This window comes from Haliotis cracherodii, unplaced genomic scaffold (assembly GCF_022045235.1).
Source record: "Haliotis cracherodii isolate W230 unplaced genomic scaffold, xgHalCrac1.p SCAF_2, whole genome shotgun sequence".
NCBI classification, from domain to species: Eukaryota; Metazoa; Mollusca; class Gastropoda; order Lepetellida; family Haliotidae; genus Haliotis; species Haliotis cracherodii.
In genome coordinates, this window is record NW_027266275.1 from 31,430,248 (window position 1) to 31,450,652 (window position 20,405).

Genomic DNA, 20,405 nt, shown 5'->3' on the forward strand with positions numbered 1-20,405 from the left:
GTGGTCATCAACAACAGATTTCAGAACTGGACGTTGAGTTAGATTGACAGGTGAGATTCTGATGACTTTTGCTTCTTTTATGACGATCTGCCTCATAAACGTCACACGCGTAAAGCTGATTTCACGCGCCATATTGTATTCCCTGTTCCGAAGTTTACCACACATTGTTGTTGAGAGAATATTACTCAAAGAAGTACGGATATCGGGAAAACTATCATTAGCATGTGTGTAGCAGGGAGGAAAGAGACCCGTGTTGAATTAGCATGAAACGAAATCCCCACATCCCTAGAATGTATAATCATTCCTTATCAGTCTGCAATGTTTTAATCAAAGAAAACCTAGATTAATATTAAGATCTATAAACCTTCACTAAATTCTGTAATATCTTTTATGGAGTTGCACATAATATGATTAGCTGCATCCACAGGCTTGCATGCATCCCGGTCGTTGCGTTACTTCCGCGAACAGAACACACGGGATATGAAGTCTTGAAAGTTCCATGGAATTCCAAGTTGGCTATTACTAGCACCTCGGACAAACCCCAGTATGTTGCTATTAATAGCCAACTGGGAAGTCCATAGAACAATAATGTATATCCTTTTGTTTATTAGAAAATAACTCAGTTACTCCATGCTGGTAATTGTCACTTATATTCTGTTCTAAACAATACAAGACTTGTAAACTTTAGAAAGAAATATTTTGAAGGTGTTAGATATTTTTTTTTAAATCTCAAAGAATATTCTCGTCAGCAATCTGGACAAGACGTTTTGTGAACGTTACACCCTGTCATATCAAGTCTATGGTATGACATCTCGTTTATTTGAAACATTCTTTTAACATCAGTCACACTATGTGGTCACTTATAATATAGCCCGAATGCAACGAGAGCCTATACACCTCTTACCGTAAGGGGTCAGGAAAAGTAAACTTTATTTCTTTAAGTGACAATGTTTTATACTATACTACACATAGACTGTTTTTTTAGATAATACGACCCACGTCTTGGGCTGACCTAGATTTATTACACTTTTCTTATCACTTCTGCTGTTGTGCAGGAAACTGAGACAAGAATATAATCTGCTCATTTCGAAGGATGACCAAGCAAGCAGACTTGACGACAATGGGTTACGACTCAGTTGCTCAATTGTTTGATCAAAGTTACAACATTCAAGACCTCAGTAAAGCTTTCAAAACGTTTTATGGTAGACATGTGGAGGATATTTCCAAATTTGACGCATCAGTGAGAAAAAATTCTGTCCGATTCAATTCCCTATTTTGACTTGCACCATTTCTTCCCGTGTTTTTTTTTCAGGTGAACAATTGACTTGTCTTTGCATGTGTTTGTGACGGGTGCCACCGGTGGGGCAGGCAACGCTCACTTTTTCGCGAACACCTGGTATCATTACTATTTGATAGTGATTCATAAACACAGGCTCATGATATAGTCGGAATTGTACAATCGAATCTGCTTTTGGCATAGATTTCTATAGGTTATGGAAAGTGTTTGTCGCTCTATTTACAACACCCTGAGTACCCCTACCTGCCGATTTGAAATCTGTAGATTAGGTTGGTTAAAATGTAGGTTAACCTATTGAGATTTTAGTGGTCGAGTTGGCTATATGACTGATAACAGACCAAAGAACAGCGCAATTCTCCCGGAACACTGATCGAACACGTCAGTTTGATTGCTCGTTTTGGATTTACTCATGCTTGTTGTTGAAAAACTCACTGAAAGTGCACACGTCAGTTTAACATTTACGTGTTCATAATTATTGATCAATCATTTAACCTTTTTACTCAGGTCTACTACTATACATGGTCATCTTATAATTAGTTGGGGCGGTCGTGTAGCCTAATGGTTAAAGCGTTCGCTCGTCACGCCGAAGACCCGGGTTCGATTCCCGACGTGGGTACAATGTGTGAAGCCCATTTCTGGTGTCTCCCGCCGTGATATTGCTGGAATATTGCTAAAAGCGGCGTAAAACCATACTCACTCACTCACTATAATTAGTTTATTCCTGAAATTCATATTCTGATAATGTGTACCTGTATCTTCTCGACGGGAAACATCCAATTGCAGACAATCAGTGAACACTAAGACAATTCCAAGGTCACAGTAACTACACAGCAATGTCTCAGTTCATCATCACCCCCGCGTACCCCTGAGGGTTTTGTCACAATATTACGCCTCAAAACGAATTCTTTTGAGATATCAGAAAGGCTATGGTAACTGCAACAATCATCTGAATGTCAGACTTGGTTCTGGTCGCGCCATGCTCTATTTTGTTGGTCCATATCAACGTTTCCACGCCAGTGCTGTCCAATATGTACGGAGATCGATGCTTTGTCATACCACTGGAGGTCATTGCTATTTGTTTCTCTGTACAACTGATGAATGCAAGAAAACAATAACATTATTTTATAAACTTATGATAGAGGTATCTATTGGAGGTGGCGTGGCCATGGACAGGCAAATAATAAATATATGCAAGATTTTCAACCAACCAAATTTGAGAGTCATCGAATGTCATTTCGATGTGAATGACCTGTACGGCTATGCCTTTAACACAAGGGCGCGTTTCTTGGGTATCAGATGAGGACGTACAAAAGATCAATTGGCTGAGACAAGAATCCACTTGCACGAAGCGATCTTAGCGCTAAGACTATCGTAAGCCTATGTTAAAGTATGGGAGTTACGATCATCTTAGCGCTAAGATCGCTTTTTGCAAGTGGGCCCAGATACGGGGTTCACATGGGAACTATCTTCAGGTCGAAATTTTCTACGCATCACTTCGGCCTTTGCTCCCACATCACGCTGACACGCCATGATAAAACTGTTCAAGGCAACCCCACTCACTCACTCTTATAAGGGTAATGTAAGGCCGAAGACTTCTGCAAATGATAATGTCCTGAAAAATAGCGTTCAAGATCGTTTTTTGCAAGTGGGCCCAGATACGGGGTTCACATGGGAACTATCTTCAGGTCGAAATTTTCTACGCATCACTTCGGCCTTTGCTCCCACATCAAGCTGACACGCCATGATAAAACTGTTCAAGGCAACCCCACTCACTCACTCATATAAGGGTAATGTAAGGCCGAAGACTTCTGCAAATGATAATGTCCTGAAAAATAGCGTTCAAGTTAGCTACAACTGATGTACTAGTAATTTCTCTTAGCACGATAATATTCCTAAAACAACCCAATTTCCTGAGCTGACTGAAATATTCCCTGGTTAAACCCAAAATAATTAAATTGCGCACTGGATATCCTGAAATTGCATGTTTCACTATTTATTATTTTTTTGTCATTTATTATAAGGGGGTGGGGGTGGGGGTGGGGTGCGGTGAGGTAAGGGGGTGTGTGCGTGGGGGCGGGGGTGGGGGTGGGGGGTCATAAAATAATGTCACAGCGAAAGAGGGGTGTTAGCAAAATTTGATACAGTCCTAAGACTAGACAGATTCCATATGGCAAAAAGGCAAAATAGCGGTGAAAGTTATATGAATAGAACACTGAACATCATTTGAAATATGAAAAAACCCAAAATACAGCGACGCCAACGTTAAACACGTTAGATCGCATCAAATGGGTTTTGTATTTTTAAATGACTATATTATAGGTAACTAAATGCAAAGTTGCGGTTATTATAATCTTTAAAGGATGCGTTGAAATACATTCTTTGTAGAAACCTCGCTAAAATACTCTACAAAGAGAACGTATTTCAAGTTTAGTGGACAACACAGCGCTTGAAATTTGGCGCATTTCTATATACTATATGTGACTTCATATCTTGTGTGTCACAATGAGCGATATGGCGTCATAGTAGTGACGTGCGGTGTTGAAGGAAACCTTGCAAGGCTTGCTTAGTCTTTCTTTATGTTTGTTTGTTGTTTACATAATCGAGTCTGGATCAGACAATCCAGTGATTGATATCATGAGCATCGACCAACGCAATTAGGATCGATGACATGCATCAACCAAGTTAGCGTCTGACCACCCGATCCCGTTAGTCGCCTCCTACGACAAGCAAAGTCGCCTTTTACAGCAAGCATGGGTTGCTGAAGACCTATTCTACCCCGGATCTTCATGGGTCCTTTCTTTATGTAGAAAAACCTTCTGGAATTAAACTGCTTGAGTTAACATTTGAAACCCCACACTGCGCGTTCGGTTCCAAATTCAATTTAGCGCGGTTAAATCTACAAGGTATCCCAACTGTACATTGAAAACATGTATGTTTATCTCATAATTATCCAGCTTAAGGCGTACACTTTTATCAGTTTCTTGGGCACTTTACAGCATGTACATTTTATTGAAATTTTACGAAAAGACACACTTTGCTAACAACTATGCTTTCAATTCAGGTTTCACCATTAAGGGCCTGGTTAGGTCATTCAAGAACCTGTATTGTACACATTCAGAGGAATTTACAAAATATGACGCGTTGTTTGTCAATGTGGTGCGAAATGCCATCCCATACTATGACTTTACACGACAGACAGAGTATGGTTTTACGCCGCTTTTAGCAATATTCCAGCAATATCACGGCGGGGGACACCAGAAATGGGCTTCACATATTGTACCCATGTCGGGAATGTCGGGAATGTCGGGTCTTCGGCGCGACGAGCGAACGCTTTAACCACTAGGCTACCCGACCGCCCCTGACTTTACACGAAGTTTTCACACCTTGTTAGTCACTGGCACCTTGTTAGTCACTTGAATGGATCTGGTGGTCAGTTTTGGTGACGTGGTTGACGGCATGGCGTCGTACCCCCATGACGTGGATCATTCCTCATGACATCCATCACTGGATTGTCTGATTGTTTACAGGTCGCCGTCATATTGACTTCAGCATTAGGGCAACAAACGAAAACACACTTACATCTTTAATGAAACTTGTGTGTGTGGTGGGTGCTAACGAAAGAGTAGGACAAGCTTCTGATTTTCAGTGATACTGTCATGTACTTTTCAGTACTAAGTTGCCCTTTGAACAGATAGACTGTTTCGGCAGATATTCCAGACTGATTATTTATGGCTATAACGTTTTGAATCATCACTTTTGAGTCTTGAAGTGGCTAAAAGCGATGTTGTCTCTAAATCTCGAAAGTCTATGCGCAGGTTCTCGATGGCTTGGTTAATTGTGTGGTGTGTTTCATTGTACCCATTGGCGTAGCACGTTGATCATATCATCACTGGTTTGTCTGGCCCACACACCGCCGTGATATTGTTGGAACTATGCTGACATTTTGTTTTCATAAATGATCCTCAGAATGTACAGTATCAATAAAAACATTGCACCTGAACGATGAAATCTACCCCCTGTGTTCTTGCAGCATGGCAGTCCCTGCAGGAATCTGTCTGTTGGTGCTAGTCATCGTGGTGCCGGGGAAGTCACAGAACGTCGTCACGTTGCCGGGGGATGTCCTGATGGGAGGGTTGTTCTCCATACAGACAAGTGAAGGCGGCCAGTGTGCCGGCATCGACCGTGTCTCTGTTCAAATTCACGAAGCCGTTCGATGGACCCTCAAGCAACTCAACCGTCAGAACTTCATCCCAGGGATCACCCTAGGTAGATACAAATATAACATTTTTATATATTCATATAGTTACAGGGGCGGTGATGTAGCCAAGTGGGTAAAACGTTCGATCGTCACGCTAAATGTCTGGGTTCGATCTCCAACACGTGAAGTCCATACCTGGTGTTTTCCCGCCATATTGTGGCTGTAATATTCCTAAAAATGGCGAAATACCATATTCACTCACCACAGGACATGCACGACGTTCATAAAAGCTTGTCATGGCTTCAGTCACTGTGATAAAGTTAGAACAATGTTTGAATGTTGCTTTCTCATTTTCACAATACATTTACCCGTTGAAGCAAAATGCCTACAGTTTTAAACAGATCATTTAATATCGACGACCTGTACAACCGACACCACATTACATCACATATGTCAAAGAAAAGCCACCAAGGCATTTTCAATAGCGAATGTCACGAGCACCGATGCAAGACCCGCCGTCAGATCGATGTCGTCAGCCGCCTGATCACGTCATTGGTAATCTGTGTTCTCTCGTCCCTCAGATGAGACCGAATCCTGATCTGACGATCCAGATGACCAAAGTGTTCAATAGGGTTTAGTCTGGTGAGTGAGTCTGTCATGGAAGAACGGCGACGTTGTGCACAGCCACGAAATTCCCTGCAGTGTGCGGCCTTGCATTGTCGTGCTGAATATTTCATGCTACTGTTGGCGAGGGAATGGTAACACCACGGGTTGAAGAGCATCGTAACTGTGGATCTGGCAGTTGACGTTCCCATGGATAATGACAAGTCCCGTCCGCTGGTTGCCACAACTTCCTCCACAAACTATCACCCACCGCCACCATATGGATGCAATTCTTGAATGCAGCCTGGCGCCAATCGTCAGTAAAAAACACTCCCTGCCAGTCACCAATCTGCCAGCATTGTTCCTTGCCCATGGCCTAGTGGTAGAACGTCCGCCCAGAGAGCGGAAGGTCCGGGGATGGTAATTGCCCTTACTATGTCTGGTGCTCGGCATTAAGGGGCTAAAACAAGGACTGGTCGGCTCGAAGTCAGTATATTGCAACTGAGTGGGGTATTCATGCTAAACTGCGTCATGGTATATAAGTCCATTAATCTTGGACGCGACCTTAAACCCAATTCACCTCACCTCCTTGCACTGTGACGTCTTCGACCAGTTCACGAAAGGTGTGGCAGGCTCGAATGCCTGGGACACCGAGACGTCGTAACACAGTGCGTCGACTGATGCGGCGTCCAAACGCTGTTGCTACCGTTTCCGTCGCTGTGACGTATCTGTTATGCAAACTGCACAAGTACAGGTCATTCGTTACGCCTGGTCTGCTTGATTTTGCCCTGCCTTGCGTGTAGCCAGTCTGACTGTATGGTTCTAACAGACTGACGATGTTTGCAGGTTCGGTTGATGTTTCTTGCAATCTCGGTATGGTTCGCACCCATTTGCCTCATTCCTACGACCCTCACTCTCTGTTGCGCAGTTAACTGGCATATCTTTTGTGCTATTCATTACCTGTAATGTTTTGGCAAAGATCCATTGTATTTTATACCACTTCCGCTAGTGCATTTTTACAGATACCCTAAAACGGTGTTTCGCGATTTTTAACTGCTGCAGGGTGCATCTTCCAAACCAACGGGTTGTGCTTTGGACCTTATGTTCGCAATGTTTGGGCGACTGTTTTCAGCCGAGATAACCTTTGTAATGTCATATTCACGATACATATATTTTAAAAAACCGTAATTTATTAATCATGATAACAAAGGCATAATTACTTTATGACAAAATACTATCGAATGCCAAAAAACATAGAGTTGAATACATCTTCAAGTTACAAGTAATGGATACTCACTTATCGTTTATGCACAAAGCAAACTGTGTATCTTATTTGGGAAAATTTAATATTGATTATACTTTTTACTAAGAATAGTTATACTGGCATTATACTGAAGCTGAAATTTCATCTCCAAATCCCACGTTTGAGTTGATGTTACAATAGGTCTAGTGGCCCACAAGACGTGTGGAGAGCCAGCTCTAGCTGTGAAGCGCACACTGGAGATGATGAGGACATCAGAGGGAAATTCCACAGCTCTTCTCTTTGGTGAGCAACCTAATTATATTGATGTACCTGGCTGTTGGTGGTGGTTCTAGTATCAAAAGAGTAAGGGTAAGTACAAGATCAAGTAATTTTGTATCAACAGAGTAAGGGTAAGTACAAAATCAAGTAATTTAGAAGACTTGAAATGTTATCACTGATTTTCGGTGACCCATTCATGTAATTTTCATCACAATTTTTACTTTTGCGCTGTTTGTCTGCCCCAGAAGATGTTCTCACTGCTATTTTGTCTTTTACGTCCTATCGAGACTGGTTATATACATTATATATTTTAAAGTTAATTATGTGTTCCAAACAGCACATTGCTCCTAGGAACCTTGTTCCTAGGAAGCACAGGAAGATTAGGTATTCAGCTAGCGTCTTTACCTGATCATCCCTCTTCCAGGTGTTCTTGGCCCAGAAACCACATCAGAAACTCAGCCAGTGTCACGTCTGCTAAGCTCACTTCCGGTAGATGATCGTCTGCTACAGGTCAGCTACTCAGCCACAGCCACCAGTCTCACCGATAAAACTATCTACAAAAATCTGTACCGTGTCATAGTGGCAGACAATGTCCAAGTGGAGGTGAGTTGAGACACACTTACACCACATAAAAACATAAGTTATGTTCATGCGTCTTGGTTTTGTGAGATTTATATTGCGTTTCATGGGTCGAGTTATTCACAAGCCGAAGTTATCCAATCAAATGTTTGAGTTCTTAAATTTGCATTAACATGACGACATGAGATTTGTAGGTATGACAACTTCTTTATTGTTTGTTAAGACGTCTCAGGCCTACTTATTGTCGCTTCATCATATGAATCAGTAAGATATCCATGAACGAAGTGATTAAGCCTAAGGGGGTCAGGTTGTCATATTTCTGTACAAAGGAAACAAAGCCGAAGCAGTGATAACAAGACCCTTCACTCACAAATCACTTTATTAGTAACAGTTATTACACAAAGCGTCTGGAAAGTTGTCATGCCTTATCGATAACATCTCTTATAGGTGAAGGTCAAGGTCACTACCGAGATCTACGTCTTCAACTGAAGGTCAAGGAATTTGGACAATGAAACGAGGCAGTTTTCAAGACCATGACATCAGCACAATGATAGTCAAAAGATTAGATTGAGGTATAAACATTCGGAATATTTGCACACGTTTTCTACTCAAAATGGTACTTCTTCTTTCCAGGTCATGCTGCAGCTGATACAACAGTTGAAATGGAACTATGTTGCCATTGGCTACGAGGATGATTCCTATAGCATTGAAGGTGCAACAGCTTTGAAAGTAGAATCTGAACGTCGTGGAATCTGCATTCCAGTATTTGAAATGATCACTACGACAAGCAGTATTGTTTCCCTGCGAGAAAAGTTGGACATCAAGTCAAGCCCAGTTTCGGGGATGGTGTTCTTTGGGAAAGGACGGACTGTGGCTCGAGTCTTAGAATACCTTGATGAACACCTACTTAATGATCAGTTTCAGATGATTGTGTCCGAGGCGTTAGCACTGGAACCATCGTATCTACAGAATGGCCAGAATAATGTGTTTGATCGAGCAAAAGGGCTTCTTCTACCGACTCCAGTGTATGAACCAATACCCGAATTTACCTCTCACTGGAACACTCTGTTTCAAAATGCAACAACATTCCTTGAAGAAGCAAAAGAAAACCATTGGTTATCCCTTTACTTCCGGTCTTTGACTGGATGTGATTTACGTCCAGAAACTGACATTACCAAGTGCTGGAGTGACTCGTCCAACAGCTATGAAATCACACAACAACCTCTCTTTATTTCCTATGCAGTTCTAGCCACTGGTGTGATGGCACAGGTCTTCAAGAACGTCATCAGTCGGACTTGTGGTGCAGGGAACAGAATATGCAATGCCATGAACGACGTATCACAGGGAACCTTAATTGCAGAAATTGAAAAGCTGAGACTGAAACCCTCAGATCTGATGGGTAGTTTATTTCCAGGAAGGGGAAACATATCCTTCAGCAAAGGCGAGATGCTCCTGTGCACTGAGAAGAGCCTGTACGAAATATACAACTACAAGAGGAATCACACAGAATTTAATTTTCATGAGGTAGGTCATAATGGAAGAGCAGACAAATTATCCTCATTCAATGACAATGTGACATTCATTATTATCATTTGTGTTCTTGTTGATATCATAACATTCAATAATGTAACTCATTTAAATCAATCAAAATTTAATCAATTAATTAATTGTATAGTTTGATTATAAATTTTATTTGTATTTCAGGTGGGATCTTTCAATGGATCACTGAAGTTGTCCCTTGATCAAATTCAATCCTTCGATAAATCTGACAAAAAGGGCAGCCCAGTTCCTGGTAATTGTCACAAGGGATACAACTGTCCAGAATGCCTTAAAGACCCATTGGAGGAGATCATACACATTAAAGGGGACTATTATGTTGTTGCTCTTGTTCCCATACACAACAGACGAAGCACTGATGGAGACTCCCTAAACGTCTTCAGGTGTGGCCCCTTAAGGTCAGCTGTAGGTGTAGACATTGCAGAGGCTTTGATGTTTGCTACAAAAGATGTGAACAACAAAACAGGAGAATTTGCATCAGTTCTTGGTAACACATCCATGGGGTTGGTTGTGCTGGACACATGCAACAACCCTGTGATAATTAGGGATAGAATTGTGAAATTACATAAAGGTGAACTCCATCTTGGGGGTGGGGTCTACAGTTCAGTGATCAGTGACAAAGTAATCGGCTACATAGGGCCATTAGCGAGTTCGATCAGCATTCCACTAGCATCCACAATGAAACAACTGGACCAATTGTTTATAGGCTATGCTTCCACAAGCACCAAATTGAGTGACAGGAAAGAATACCCAACTTTCATGAGAACAGCATCATCACTTGATGACCAAGCAGGACCGATGATGGTGATAGTAAAGAAGCTCGGAGCCAAGTACATCCAGGTGTTGTACACTGATGAGGCGTATGGACAGTCTGGTCGGGATTCTGTCCTGGAAGGAGCTAAGAAGGCAGGAGTTTGTGTAGCACAAAGCGTACCAGTGAAAGAAGACATTGATCCCAAACAATACGTGGGCATCGTGTATAAACTGAGACAGTTTAGGGCAGCCAGAATGGTGATTGTGTTTTCCCGATCACACACCACACCAGCTCTGATGACAGCTGTCAGTGAAGAGATTGAACTGGGAGAGTTTATTTTCTTTGGATCTGGAGAGGGCTGGGCTAGACGGACTAACGTTATTAAAGGCAACTACAACCTGAAAGGAAGCTTCACCATCGCTCAGGATCTTCCAGTTGACCCAAATTTTGAACAGTATTTTCGCAATATCAGCAGCTCTTCCGATGTAAACCCCTGGCTGAGACCATTTTTGGAGATAAGAGCAAACTGTTTCTTCCCAGGCAGTTTTCTGAAAAAGAACAAACAGGAATGTACTCCCTCACTGCTCTCAAGTCACCATCAGATTGACACATGGGTTCCATTCGCTACCACTGCTTTGTATGCCTTGGTTCGAGGTTTCAGAAGCAGCCTTCAACAAGTCTGTCGGGGGACTGCCACAACGTGTCCAGAATACTCAACCTCTGAGCTGATCCGCTACACCAAAGATGTTCAGCTGGATGTCTACAGGGACGGCAAACAACGTCGTGTATTTGATGAGGACAGCAATGGTGCAAGTGGCTTTGTCATCTATCAGACAGTGCGAGGCATCGGAACAAATGACCTGGAATACAAAGAAGTAAATTATAATTTATTTAAAATAAAAAGGGAAAGAAATAGAATAAAAGTGAAAGTGAAAAAATATATATAAAATTCATTCTTAATCTGGATTAATGATACTAGTATCAGATAAGTAGGACAATCAAACAGAATATAGACATTTCAGTCAAACAGAAAGTTGTGAAATACCCAAGAACTAATCACGTTAACACATAATTGTTGTTCCTGGATTTTTTCCGGCATACCCTGACTACTAGATTTCATTGACTGTTTTATTCAATTTTATTCGTTACAGTGCTTTGTGTTACCTACGTTTTGAGGTGTGCTTTAAAATCACCTTGTTAAATGATCAATCACAGGTGGGAAGAGCGACTGGAAACTCTGTAGCATTCAATGTGGATGTTCTGGAGCCCAATGTAAGGTACACTGCCGAATGCCCCAGTCAATATGAGTGCGACAGATGCGTGTATGAAGAACTGGAAACCACGTAAGTCAGTCCATGGTGTCCCTCTCGCCACTTCTTCATCTATACCCATCATTGTACTGTAGTATTATTCTCTGTTGTCTGTTGTACCATGCCTGTTGGCAATTCGCAGAATATAAACGTCACTAGAAGAGGATAACCAATCTTGATTATCGTCCGAAACAGATTCCATTTGGCATAAAGAGGAAAATAGATGTGAAAATTATATGCATGGACCCCTGAAAATCACAGCGAGGAATAGGGTAAGCATATTCTGCCCTCTATTTTTTTAGAACTAAATTATTATGTCTTCGCCAGTACAGTACCAGTAATATCAGTGTTCACTATAATATACTACTCGACTTTTGATAGGAATACTGACATATGGAAGCCCTTCTGTGCCAATAACTTCCAAGTTTAACTAACCAGTTTGGTGGAGTATGAACATATTTTGGAAAAGCCCTATCGCAGAGTTTGTAGTCTGTATTTCCTTTCGTTGTTTCAGTGTCGATTCCACCCCTGGCTCACTCATAGCTGCAGTTGTTGAGGCAGGGATCATCCTTTTTCTCACCGTGGCTGTCATTGTTATCTGCATCAAATACAGAAAACTTGCAAGAAGTGTGGAAAGTGAGTGGGTTGTTAACGCCTCAGTCAGCGAAATTCCATAAACGATAAGGATAAGGCATTGTCGATTTCAAAGGGAAACAGAATATTTGCCCTAAAGATTCAACAGGATACGACACCAGAAATGTGCTCCACACTTTGTATCCGTTTGGGAAATCGAACCCGGGGGGTTGCCGCTACCTCACCGCCCTTAGCGATTTAGAAACGTTAGGGCAATGGCACTTTGGTGACCTAACATGTCCCATACAGACTTAGGGGCGGATCATTTGATTTCCAGGGGGAGGTTTGTTTTTTTAATAAACACAGTTCATAATTTTGTGTAAATTAAAAACTCAGACTCTTTAAAAAGTCTCCACTGAAATATGGTCATCCTCATCAATACAGAGTATTTCGTGAGCAAAGCCATAATCTTTGACAGAGAGACATGACCATGAGAGACAATGTCTGTAACCCTTTTTATATATTTATAATAATTTCAAATCTTTCATTTCATGAAGCCATATTATTCAAGTCACTGTGTTGTAACCTTGGACAAGGTCATTGACCCACTGTGATATGATTGAAACAGTTGTGGACTGCGATGTGAAATGACTATTAAGCATCATTTACCCTTACTTGGAAAATAAATACAACATATATATATATAAATATAGTGTATAACAATAACCTAACCTGACGGGCAAAGGACACGTTACCACCATCATTGTTCAGGGCAAATGTTAAGGAAGATACTTGTATTGTCAACAGAATTAACAACATCATTACAAGTTATGCCCTGGGGATGAAGTTGGCCTAAAATGTACCCTGTTGCAGTTTGAGATGCATCAGTGTGAGGATGAAGGGTTTGTTTTGGTCGGGGTATGCATTGATGGGGGCTGTTGTAAGGACTTGCTTTAGCTTTACGATTGCCTGTTGGGAATTGTTGGACCATTTAAAAGTCGCATCTTTTTTCATAAGGTTGTATAGAGGGGAAACGATGCCAGAAAGTTTGGCTACAAATTTGTGATAGGATGAGGCTAAACCTAAGAAATGACGCATGTCATGGACGATTTCCGCGGGTGGAATCTGTGTGACTGAACATGTTTTAGAAGGATCGATATGGCTGCGTTTTGCTTATAAGAAGGGAGTCTAATAGGTTCGGCATCACCTGTTTCTATTTTGATATATGTGATTCCTGACCAGACCCATGAAGATTTCGGGGTAGTATAGGTCTTCAGCAACCCATACTTGTCGTAAAAGGTGACTATGCTTGTCATAAAAGGCGACTAACGGGATCGGGTGGTCAGGCTCGCTGACTTGGTTGATGCATGTCATCGATCCCGATTGCTCGGATCGATGCTCATGATATGAATTACTGGATTGTCTGGTACAGACTCGATGATTTACAGACCGCCGTCATATGGCTGGAATATTGCTGAGTGCGGCGTAAACAACAAACCAACCAACCAACCAATCGTAATCCTGACCAATCTGAAGCAAAAACTGATCTTTGTGATTGGAGAAATTATTTTACTGAATACTTGTACTTTCAATATTGTCACTATTTAGAGAACAAAAGCTCCACAACGTCCAGGGGTATTGTTATGGTGCAAACCACTTCAATAGGTTTCTTTAAAACTTAATTTCTCCATAATACCTAATTGTTTCAATATGTTTCCAAAGTGCACAGACGTTCTATCTCCTTTTTCTATTTAATGTATTCAGCAAACATTCAGTGTATCCCCTCCAATCATAAGCCCCTTCCGAGCTGGACCTTTCATCCCCAGTGCTATCTATATATGTCAGCTAACACCTTACGTCGCTGGATCTTACGTATGGTCTTTTATTGTATAAAAATGCTTTATTATCCTGCAATTGTCATTGTTCTGTTTTAAAAATCACTTACATCTGTGCAGTGATTATGTTTAGTGAACAGTGAGAACATTTTAACATTCTTTCGATATGTTGAATTTGAAATGTGCCATAAAAAAATATCAGCTCACTTTTAAGAAGAAAAATGAAAAGAAAACATAACCTGAGCCCTTCCCCCCTAAATATCAAATGGTCCTCCCCTTACATAATATGGATATTTGCAGAGACGTTTGTTAAAAACACTCAATGATGGAACCTGGGTTAGATTAGGCCCTGTATTATATGTTGAGTTGAAAGAGGCGACTAAAACGGGATGGTGACTTGTGTTGATTGCGTTGTTCATAGTATCAACCAGTGGTTTGTCTGGTTCAGACTAGTCCATAAAGATAATGCTCAATTTAATGTTTCAGATGTTCAAAACTATGACTATGGGTACGCTGAACCGGTCTCAAATAACAACCAGTCAGGTGAGCCTGCTAGTTTTGTGAATCAGTTTTTTTTAAACGGTTGAATACTCAATTTTAACATTCAACACTTTAACCGCCTCTCTCTCTCTCTCTCTCTCTCTCTCTCTCTCTCTCTCTCTCTCTCTCTCTCTCTCTCTCTCTCTCTCTCTCTCTCTCTCTCTCTAAACGTGTTTAGATTTCTTATGAACATGGGAAGGGTTTTTTCGGTTTTATTTTATTTATTTTACATTTTAAACACATTGTTTACAGTGCAGATGCATTTCATCACGCGTACAATAAAGTATACTATGTATTTGTTGTAGAGATATATCTACACCCAGTGGATGACCCAAGTCGGAAGGATGACACCCAGTAGAAGGACAGACCTATTCATCCTAGACACCCGGTGTCAAGCTATATATTAACACGACACAGGTCAGAGAGCTGACATCGGAAAGCCTGAGATGCCCATTAATATTTGACACTCGGTTGTCAGCGGAATTATTAGTGTGTAATACCCTTTGATTTTTGTTGTCCCCAATTTATGTTCGATGCCGCCGGTTGCAGATATGTATTGCAGAGGAAAAGTAAGTATACACTTAAAATTTGGAATTGGCCAAAACAGTTTTTATCACGACGGCATTTCAATAATTGAGAGGGTCGTTGTAAGCACAAAAATAAGTCACACCATCAGGGTACAATGACATACATTCAGCCACCTAAAACTCCTTTCCTACAGGCATGGGGTACTGTGACATACATTCAGCCACCTAAAACTCCTTTCCTACAGGCACGGTGTATTGTGACATACATTCAGCCACCTAAAACTCCTTTCCTACAGGCATGGGGTACTGTGACATATATTCAGCCACCTAAAACTCCTTTCCTACAGGCATGGGGTACTGTGACATACATTCAGCCACCCAAAACTCCTTTCCTACAGGCATGGGGTACTGTGACAAACATTCACCCACCTAAAACTCCTTTCCTACAACAACACGTTCAAACATATAATTTGTTGTCGGGTAAGAGGAACCGATTTGTCTTTTATTAGATTTAACAGATATTTTATGTAAGCTTTATCGCTCAATATGTTCATACTTATAGACATAGTATAGTCTATCAAACTAAATATGCATGTGTTATTAAAATAACAGAAAATTATTATTTTTCACACTTGTGCACATCAATGATACTTGAATGGCACTTTTTTACAGTTTAATCTAAAGCTGATTGAAAAATCCGAAATAAGATTGTATATGCTCCTCTGGCTAAATTTACTTGTATTATTGTTTTATTATACCCTAGACCTAAAAGGGCGGGGATATATGTATACCAAAGAATTCCGTCAGTCCGTCTGTCCGCCCGTTCATCCGAGGACATTTTTTGTGCGACCTATAACTTGAAAAATACTGCATAGATTCTTTTCAAAATTGGTGACCACTTTCTATACCAATAGGGAAGGTGCAGTGCGAAGTGTGATGTCAATGTTTAGATTTTCTGATAAAAATACAGCTATTTTTCATGTCTTGACTTAGAATTGTTTTACTTAAACATAAGTGCGACCTATAACGAGAAAAATACTTTATCGATTATTTTCAAATTTAGGGAGGTGATTTCATACTAATAGAAGAGGTGTCGTGCAAAGTGTGATTTTATAATGAAAATTTTCTGAGAAAATAGGAATTTTTACATGTTTTAAACTTTGAATTTTTCTTTTTTACTTCAACATTTGTGCGACCTATAACTTGAGAACTACTACATGGATTCTTTTCAAATTTAAGGAACACTTTCTATCCTCATTGGAGAGGTGCAGTGAAAAGTTTGATTTTGATATGTGCATTTTCTGAAAGGTATGATTTTTGTCATGGTATGAAATATATTTATATCCCGACCTGAAAGGGCAAAGCTTGCCGATGATGCACCGGTGCGTCTTTATTATGTTATATTATTGTGCTTTTAAGAGAAGCCGGGTCAAACGTTAAGGCATCAATATATCTCCAATAGCAAAACTGTTCTTCAGCTGATGTTGGAATCGAGGTCGGGGATATTAGTGAGCCCTGCTCCCTTTTTGCATTGCTGTATTGTTTTATTATGTAATACGTCAATATATACCCGTAATAAAGATGTATTAACAGAACATGTGTGTTTTCTTTGAGATCGGTATTGTGATTCAGAAAATGTAATGTAGCTTTTATAATTAATTATCTAATGATATTCCATAAGTTTACCATTCGGCCCAGCCTAAAGGAGACACATGAAGTTGGAATCACATCCAGTGGTGTAAAGTTGCGTCCCTTGATTGTGTCAGGATCCGCTGATTGTACATCCGAATCCTAGATCTTTCCCGATTATGATCATTGATCTGTCGGCACTTTACGCGTGCTCGTAGCTTTCATCAGAGCGGTGTACGTCTACGCCCTAGGCCCGGGGTTCGATCTCCGGTCGCGTCATTCAAAAGACGTTGAAAGATGGTACTTGTTGTTACCCTGTCTGGCGCTCGGCATTAAGGGGCTAACACAAGGACTGGTCGGCTTGAAGTAAATATACTGTTTCTAAGTGGGGTATTCGGGAATCAATATACTGTATCTGAGCGGGGTATTAATGGTAGACTGTGGCATGGTTCCTCAGTGGGCTAGCACTATAAATCGGCATCAGCCACACACACACACGCACGCACTATCTATCGCTTTATAAGTGCAATAATCTAACACGTCTACGATGGTATATATCACCTGAATGACTCGAATAACCTTCCTGTTCTTACGATAATAAAAATAGCTTTTCCTCGATAAAGGTTTTCCATTAAAATATATAACATAAAACTTATTTATTATAGAATAAATACTTTCTATGCGTTACTGTAGCCTTGATTCCGTAGTTTCCTCGACTCACGACTTGTGTACATCGTTACTCTGAAGAAGGTAATAAAGCTTCAGATCTGTCTCATGTTAGAGTGAGTGAGTGAGTACGGTTTTACGCCGATTTTAGCAATATTCCAGCGGGGGACACTAGAAATGGGCTTCACACATTTTACACATGTCGGGAATCGAACCCGGGCCTTCGGCGTGACGAGCAAACGCTGGAATATTGCTAAAAGCGGTGTAAAACCATACTCACTCACTCACTCACTTTCTGTAAAGCGTAACCTGAATGAAGCAAGTCTAGATTTTACCGAGATTCAGGAATCTCCCATCTTTCAATTTAAATGGAGCTATTTGTTTCCATCAAAATTATATATTTTCTGAGATTAAGAGATCTTTGTTTAGCGGTAGCGAAAACTAAGATCTGTTTTTAATGAGAGTACGTCAGATAAAATACATTTATCTGGGTAGATCCTTATTACGTATTTGATTTTAGATGACCTAGTTAAAACTGGGAAGGAAACGTATAACAACGCGGCTATTGTTATGTTGTAATCTATCGTTCACTGACACTTGACCTTTCAAACTTCCTTGCCATGACAAGTAGGCCTGTGCGCATCACTAAACATGGTTGTCCTGACAACATGCTTGGGACTTTGGTTAAGCTATGGATGAGGTGAGGTGAGGTGAAATTTGGTTTAACGTCGCGTCCAAGATTGTTTCACTTATATAGCGAAGTGCATGTACGTGTGTGTGTTTGTGTTGCTGCTTGTACTAGACCAGACTGATGCCGATTTATAGTGCTAGCCCACTGAGATACCATGCCGCAGTTTAACATGAATACCCCACTCAGACACAGTATACTGACTCAGAGCCGACCAGTCCTTGCTTTAACCCCTTAAATGCCGAGCGCCAGACAGGGTAACAACAAGTACCATCTTTTAACGTCCTTTGGTATGACGCGGCCGGGGATCGAACCCCGGACCTTCCGCTCTTCCGGGCGGGCGCACTAGACCACGGAGGCGGTCCTATGGATGACAAAATACAAGCCTTACTAGGATATGAGTGACGCCTGAACTAGAATCTTCTCTTTATATATTCCCAGTGGGAAATCCGGGACAGATTTAAACCAAGGACCCTATGGTTATTAAAGGACCGGCTACAAAGAGCGCGTGTTGCAGTATGTAACCTGACTCTGTGTCTACGCCTACCTTGATAGTTGCTCATGCGATCAATCACGGGTTTGTCTGGTCCAGACTCAACCACGCCGCCGTGATATAACAGATTTCTTTCTGACCGTGGCATAAACAACATTTTCGCTTAATACATCTACAACACTCTTTAATTGCGTGATTCGTGTAAAAGACATCGGAGTGAGTGAGGTTGGTTTAACGCCGCTTTGAACAGTTAGTATTCCAGTTATATCACGGCGTGTCAGCTTAATGTGGGCGGAAAGCCCAAAGTGATGCGGGTCTTGGTCAGTTACCATTTTGGTGAAACCCACGAGCAGGGCTATGGTGCTGACACGGGATATTGTGATTTGGAGAAAATAAAATAAACAAACGAACCAATATGCACGGAAGCCTTTAAGGGGCATTTGTTTTTGTTTTTTGTTATTTTCTTAAAATTTCAAGATACTAAGTTTAAATTTCAACATATTATCTTGAAAGTTAAACTTATTATAATGAAAATTAGTATCTTAAAATTTTAAGTTTGTATCTTGAAATTTCAACTTATGTATCTTGAAATTTCAACCTAATGGCCCTAAAAGGTTTCCGTAAATCTCTGTTTTGCAATCACTTGTAATCCATGCGTTTAAGATGGGGATCAGTCTGATTATTTCCGTCACTGTTGTCGGTCACAGATCAAACATGTAGGGGTCTACTATTTCCTCAGCAACCACCGATTCATCTTCCGGGAAACATTCATATTCCATGATACCTCGCACCCTAGAGTCACTGTCAGAGTCGGACAGGCCGGAAAGTTAGGATTAATTTGAGCTCACGATGTCGCTACAATTAAAGGAACGAAGTAAGAAGATGCTTCATCATTTTATACACATGGATCAGCCATTATTTCAAACAAAGAAGGGTCTTACAACAAAATTAATGAGATGAGTACCGTAACGTGAAAAATATACGCAATTGAAAAAATAGCATGTTTCGCACATCGTTTTCTCGCCGAATATTGACCTTAATTTGTGATATAAATGGCCTGTGTCACATTTCCGTTGTTGAAAAAAGGGGAGTATATTTTAATCTTTTAATCCCACTCATACGAAGGAAAGTACAGTGTACAAATGGCCACTGCAAATTGTGGAAAGGAGAATGTTAAAAGGTAGGGTTGGAAGTAACTTCCATCAACAAGGCCATATATGGAGCTTCTGTATATGAAGGCCCTCATACGACGGAAAGTACAGTGTACAAATGGCCATTGCTAATTGTGGAAAGGAAAATGTTAAAAGGTAGGGTTGGAAGTAACTTCCATCAACAAGGCCATATATGGAGCTTCTGTATATGAAGGCCCTCATACGACGGAAAGTACAGTGTACAAATGGCCATTGCTAATTGTGGAAAGGAAAATGTTAAAAGGTAGGGTTGGAAGTAACTTCCATCAACAAGGCCATATATGGAGCTTCTGTATATTAAGACCCTCATACGACGGAAAGTACAGTGTACAAATGGCCATTGCTAATTGTGGAAAGGAGAATGTTAAAAGGTAGGGTTGGAAGTAACTTCCATCAACAAGGCCATATATGGAGCCTCTGTATATTAAGGCCCTCATACGACGG

General features: G+C 40.8%; 1 protein-coding gene across 1 annotated transcript; it reads left to right on the plus strand.

Moving 5' to 3' along the window:
* Positions 1-5,328: 5,328 nt before the first annotated feature.
* LOC139469040 (uncharacterized) lies at positions 5,329-15,126 on the plus strand. The gene is made up of 9 exons (XM_071251169.1): positions 5,329-5,563; positions 7,543-7,644; positions 8,045-8,223; positions 8,833-9,723; positions 9,904-11,385; positions 11,726-11,853; positions 12,335-12,456; positions 14,715-14,771; positions 15,074-15,126. Exons 1-9 carry the CDS (start codon positions 5,329-5,331, stop codon positions 15,124-15,126), a joined length of 3,249 nt encoding a protein of 1,082 aa, XP_071107270.1.
* The last annotated feature ends 5,279 nt before the right edge of the window (positions 15,127-20,405 follow it).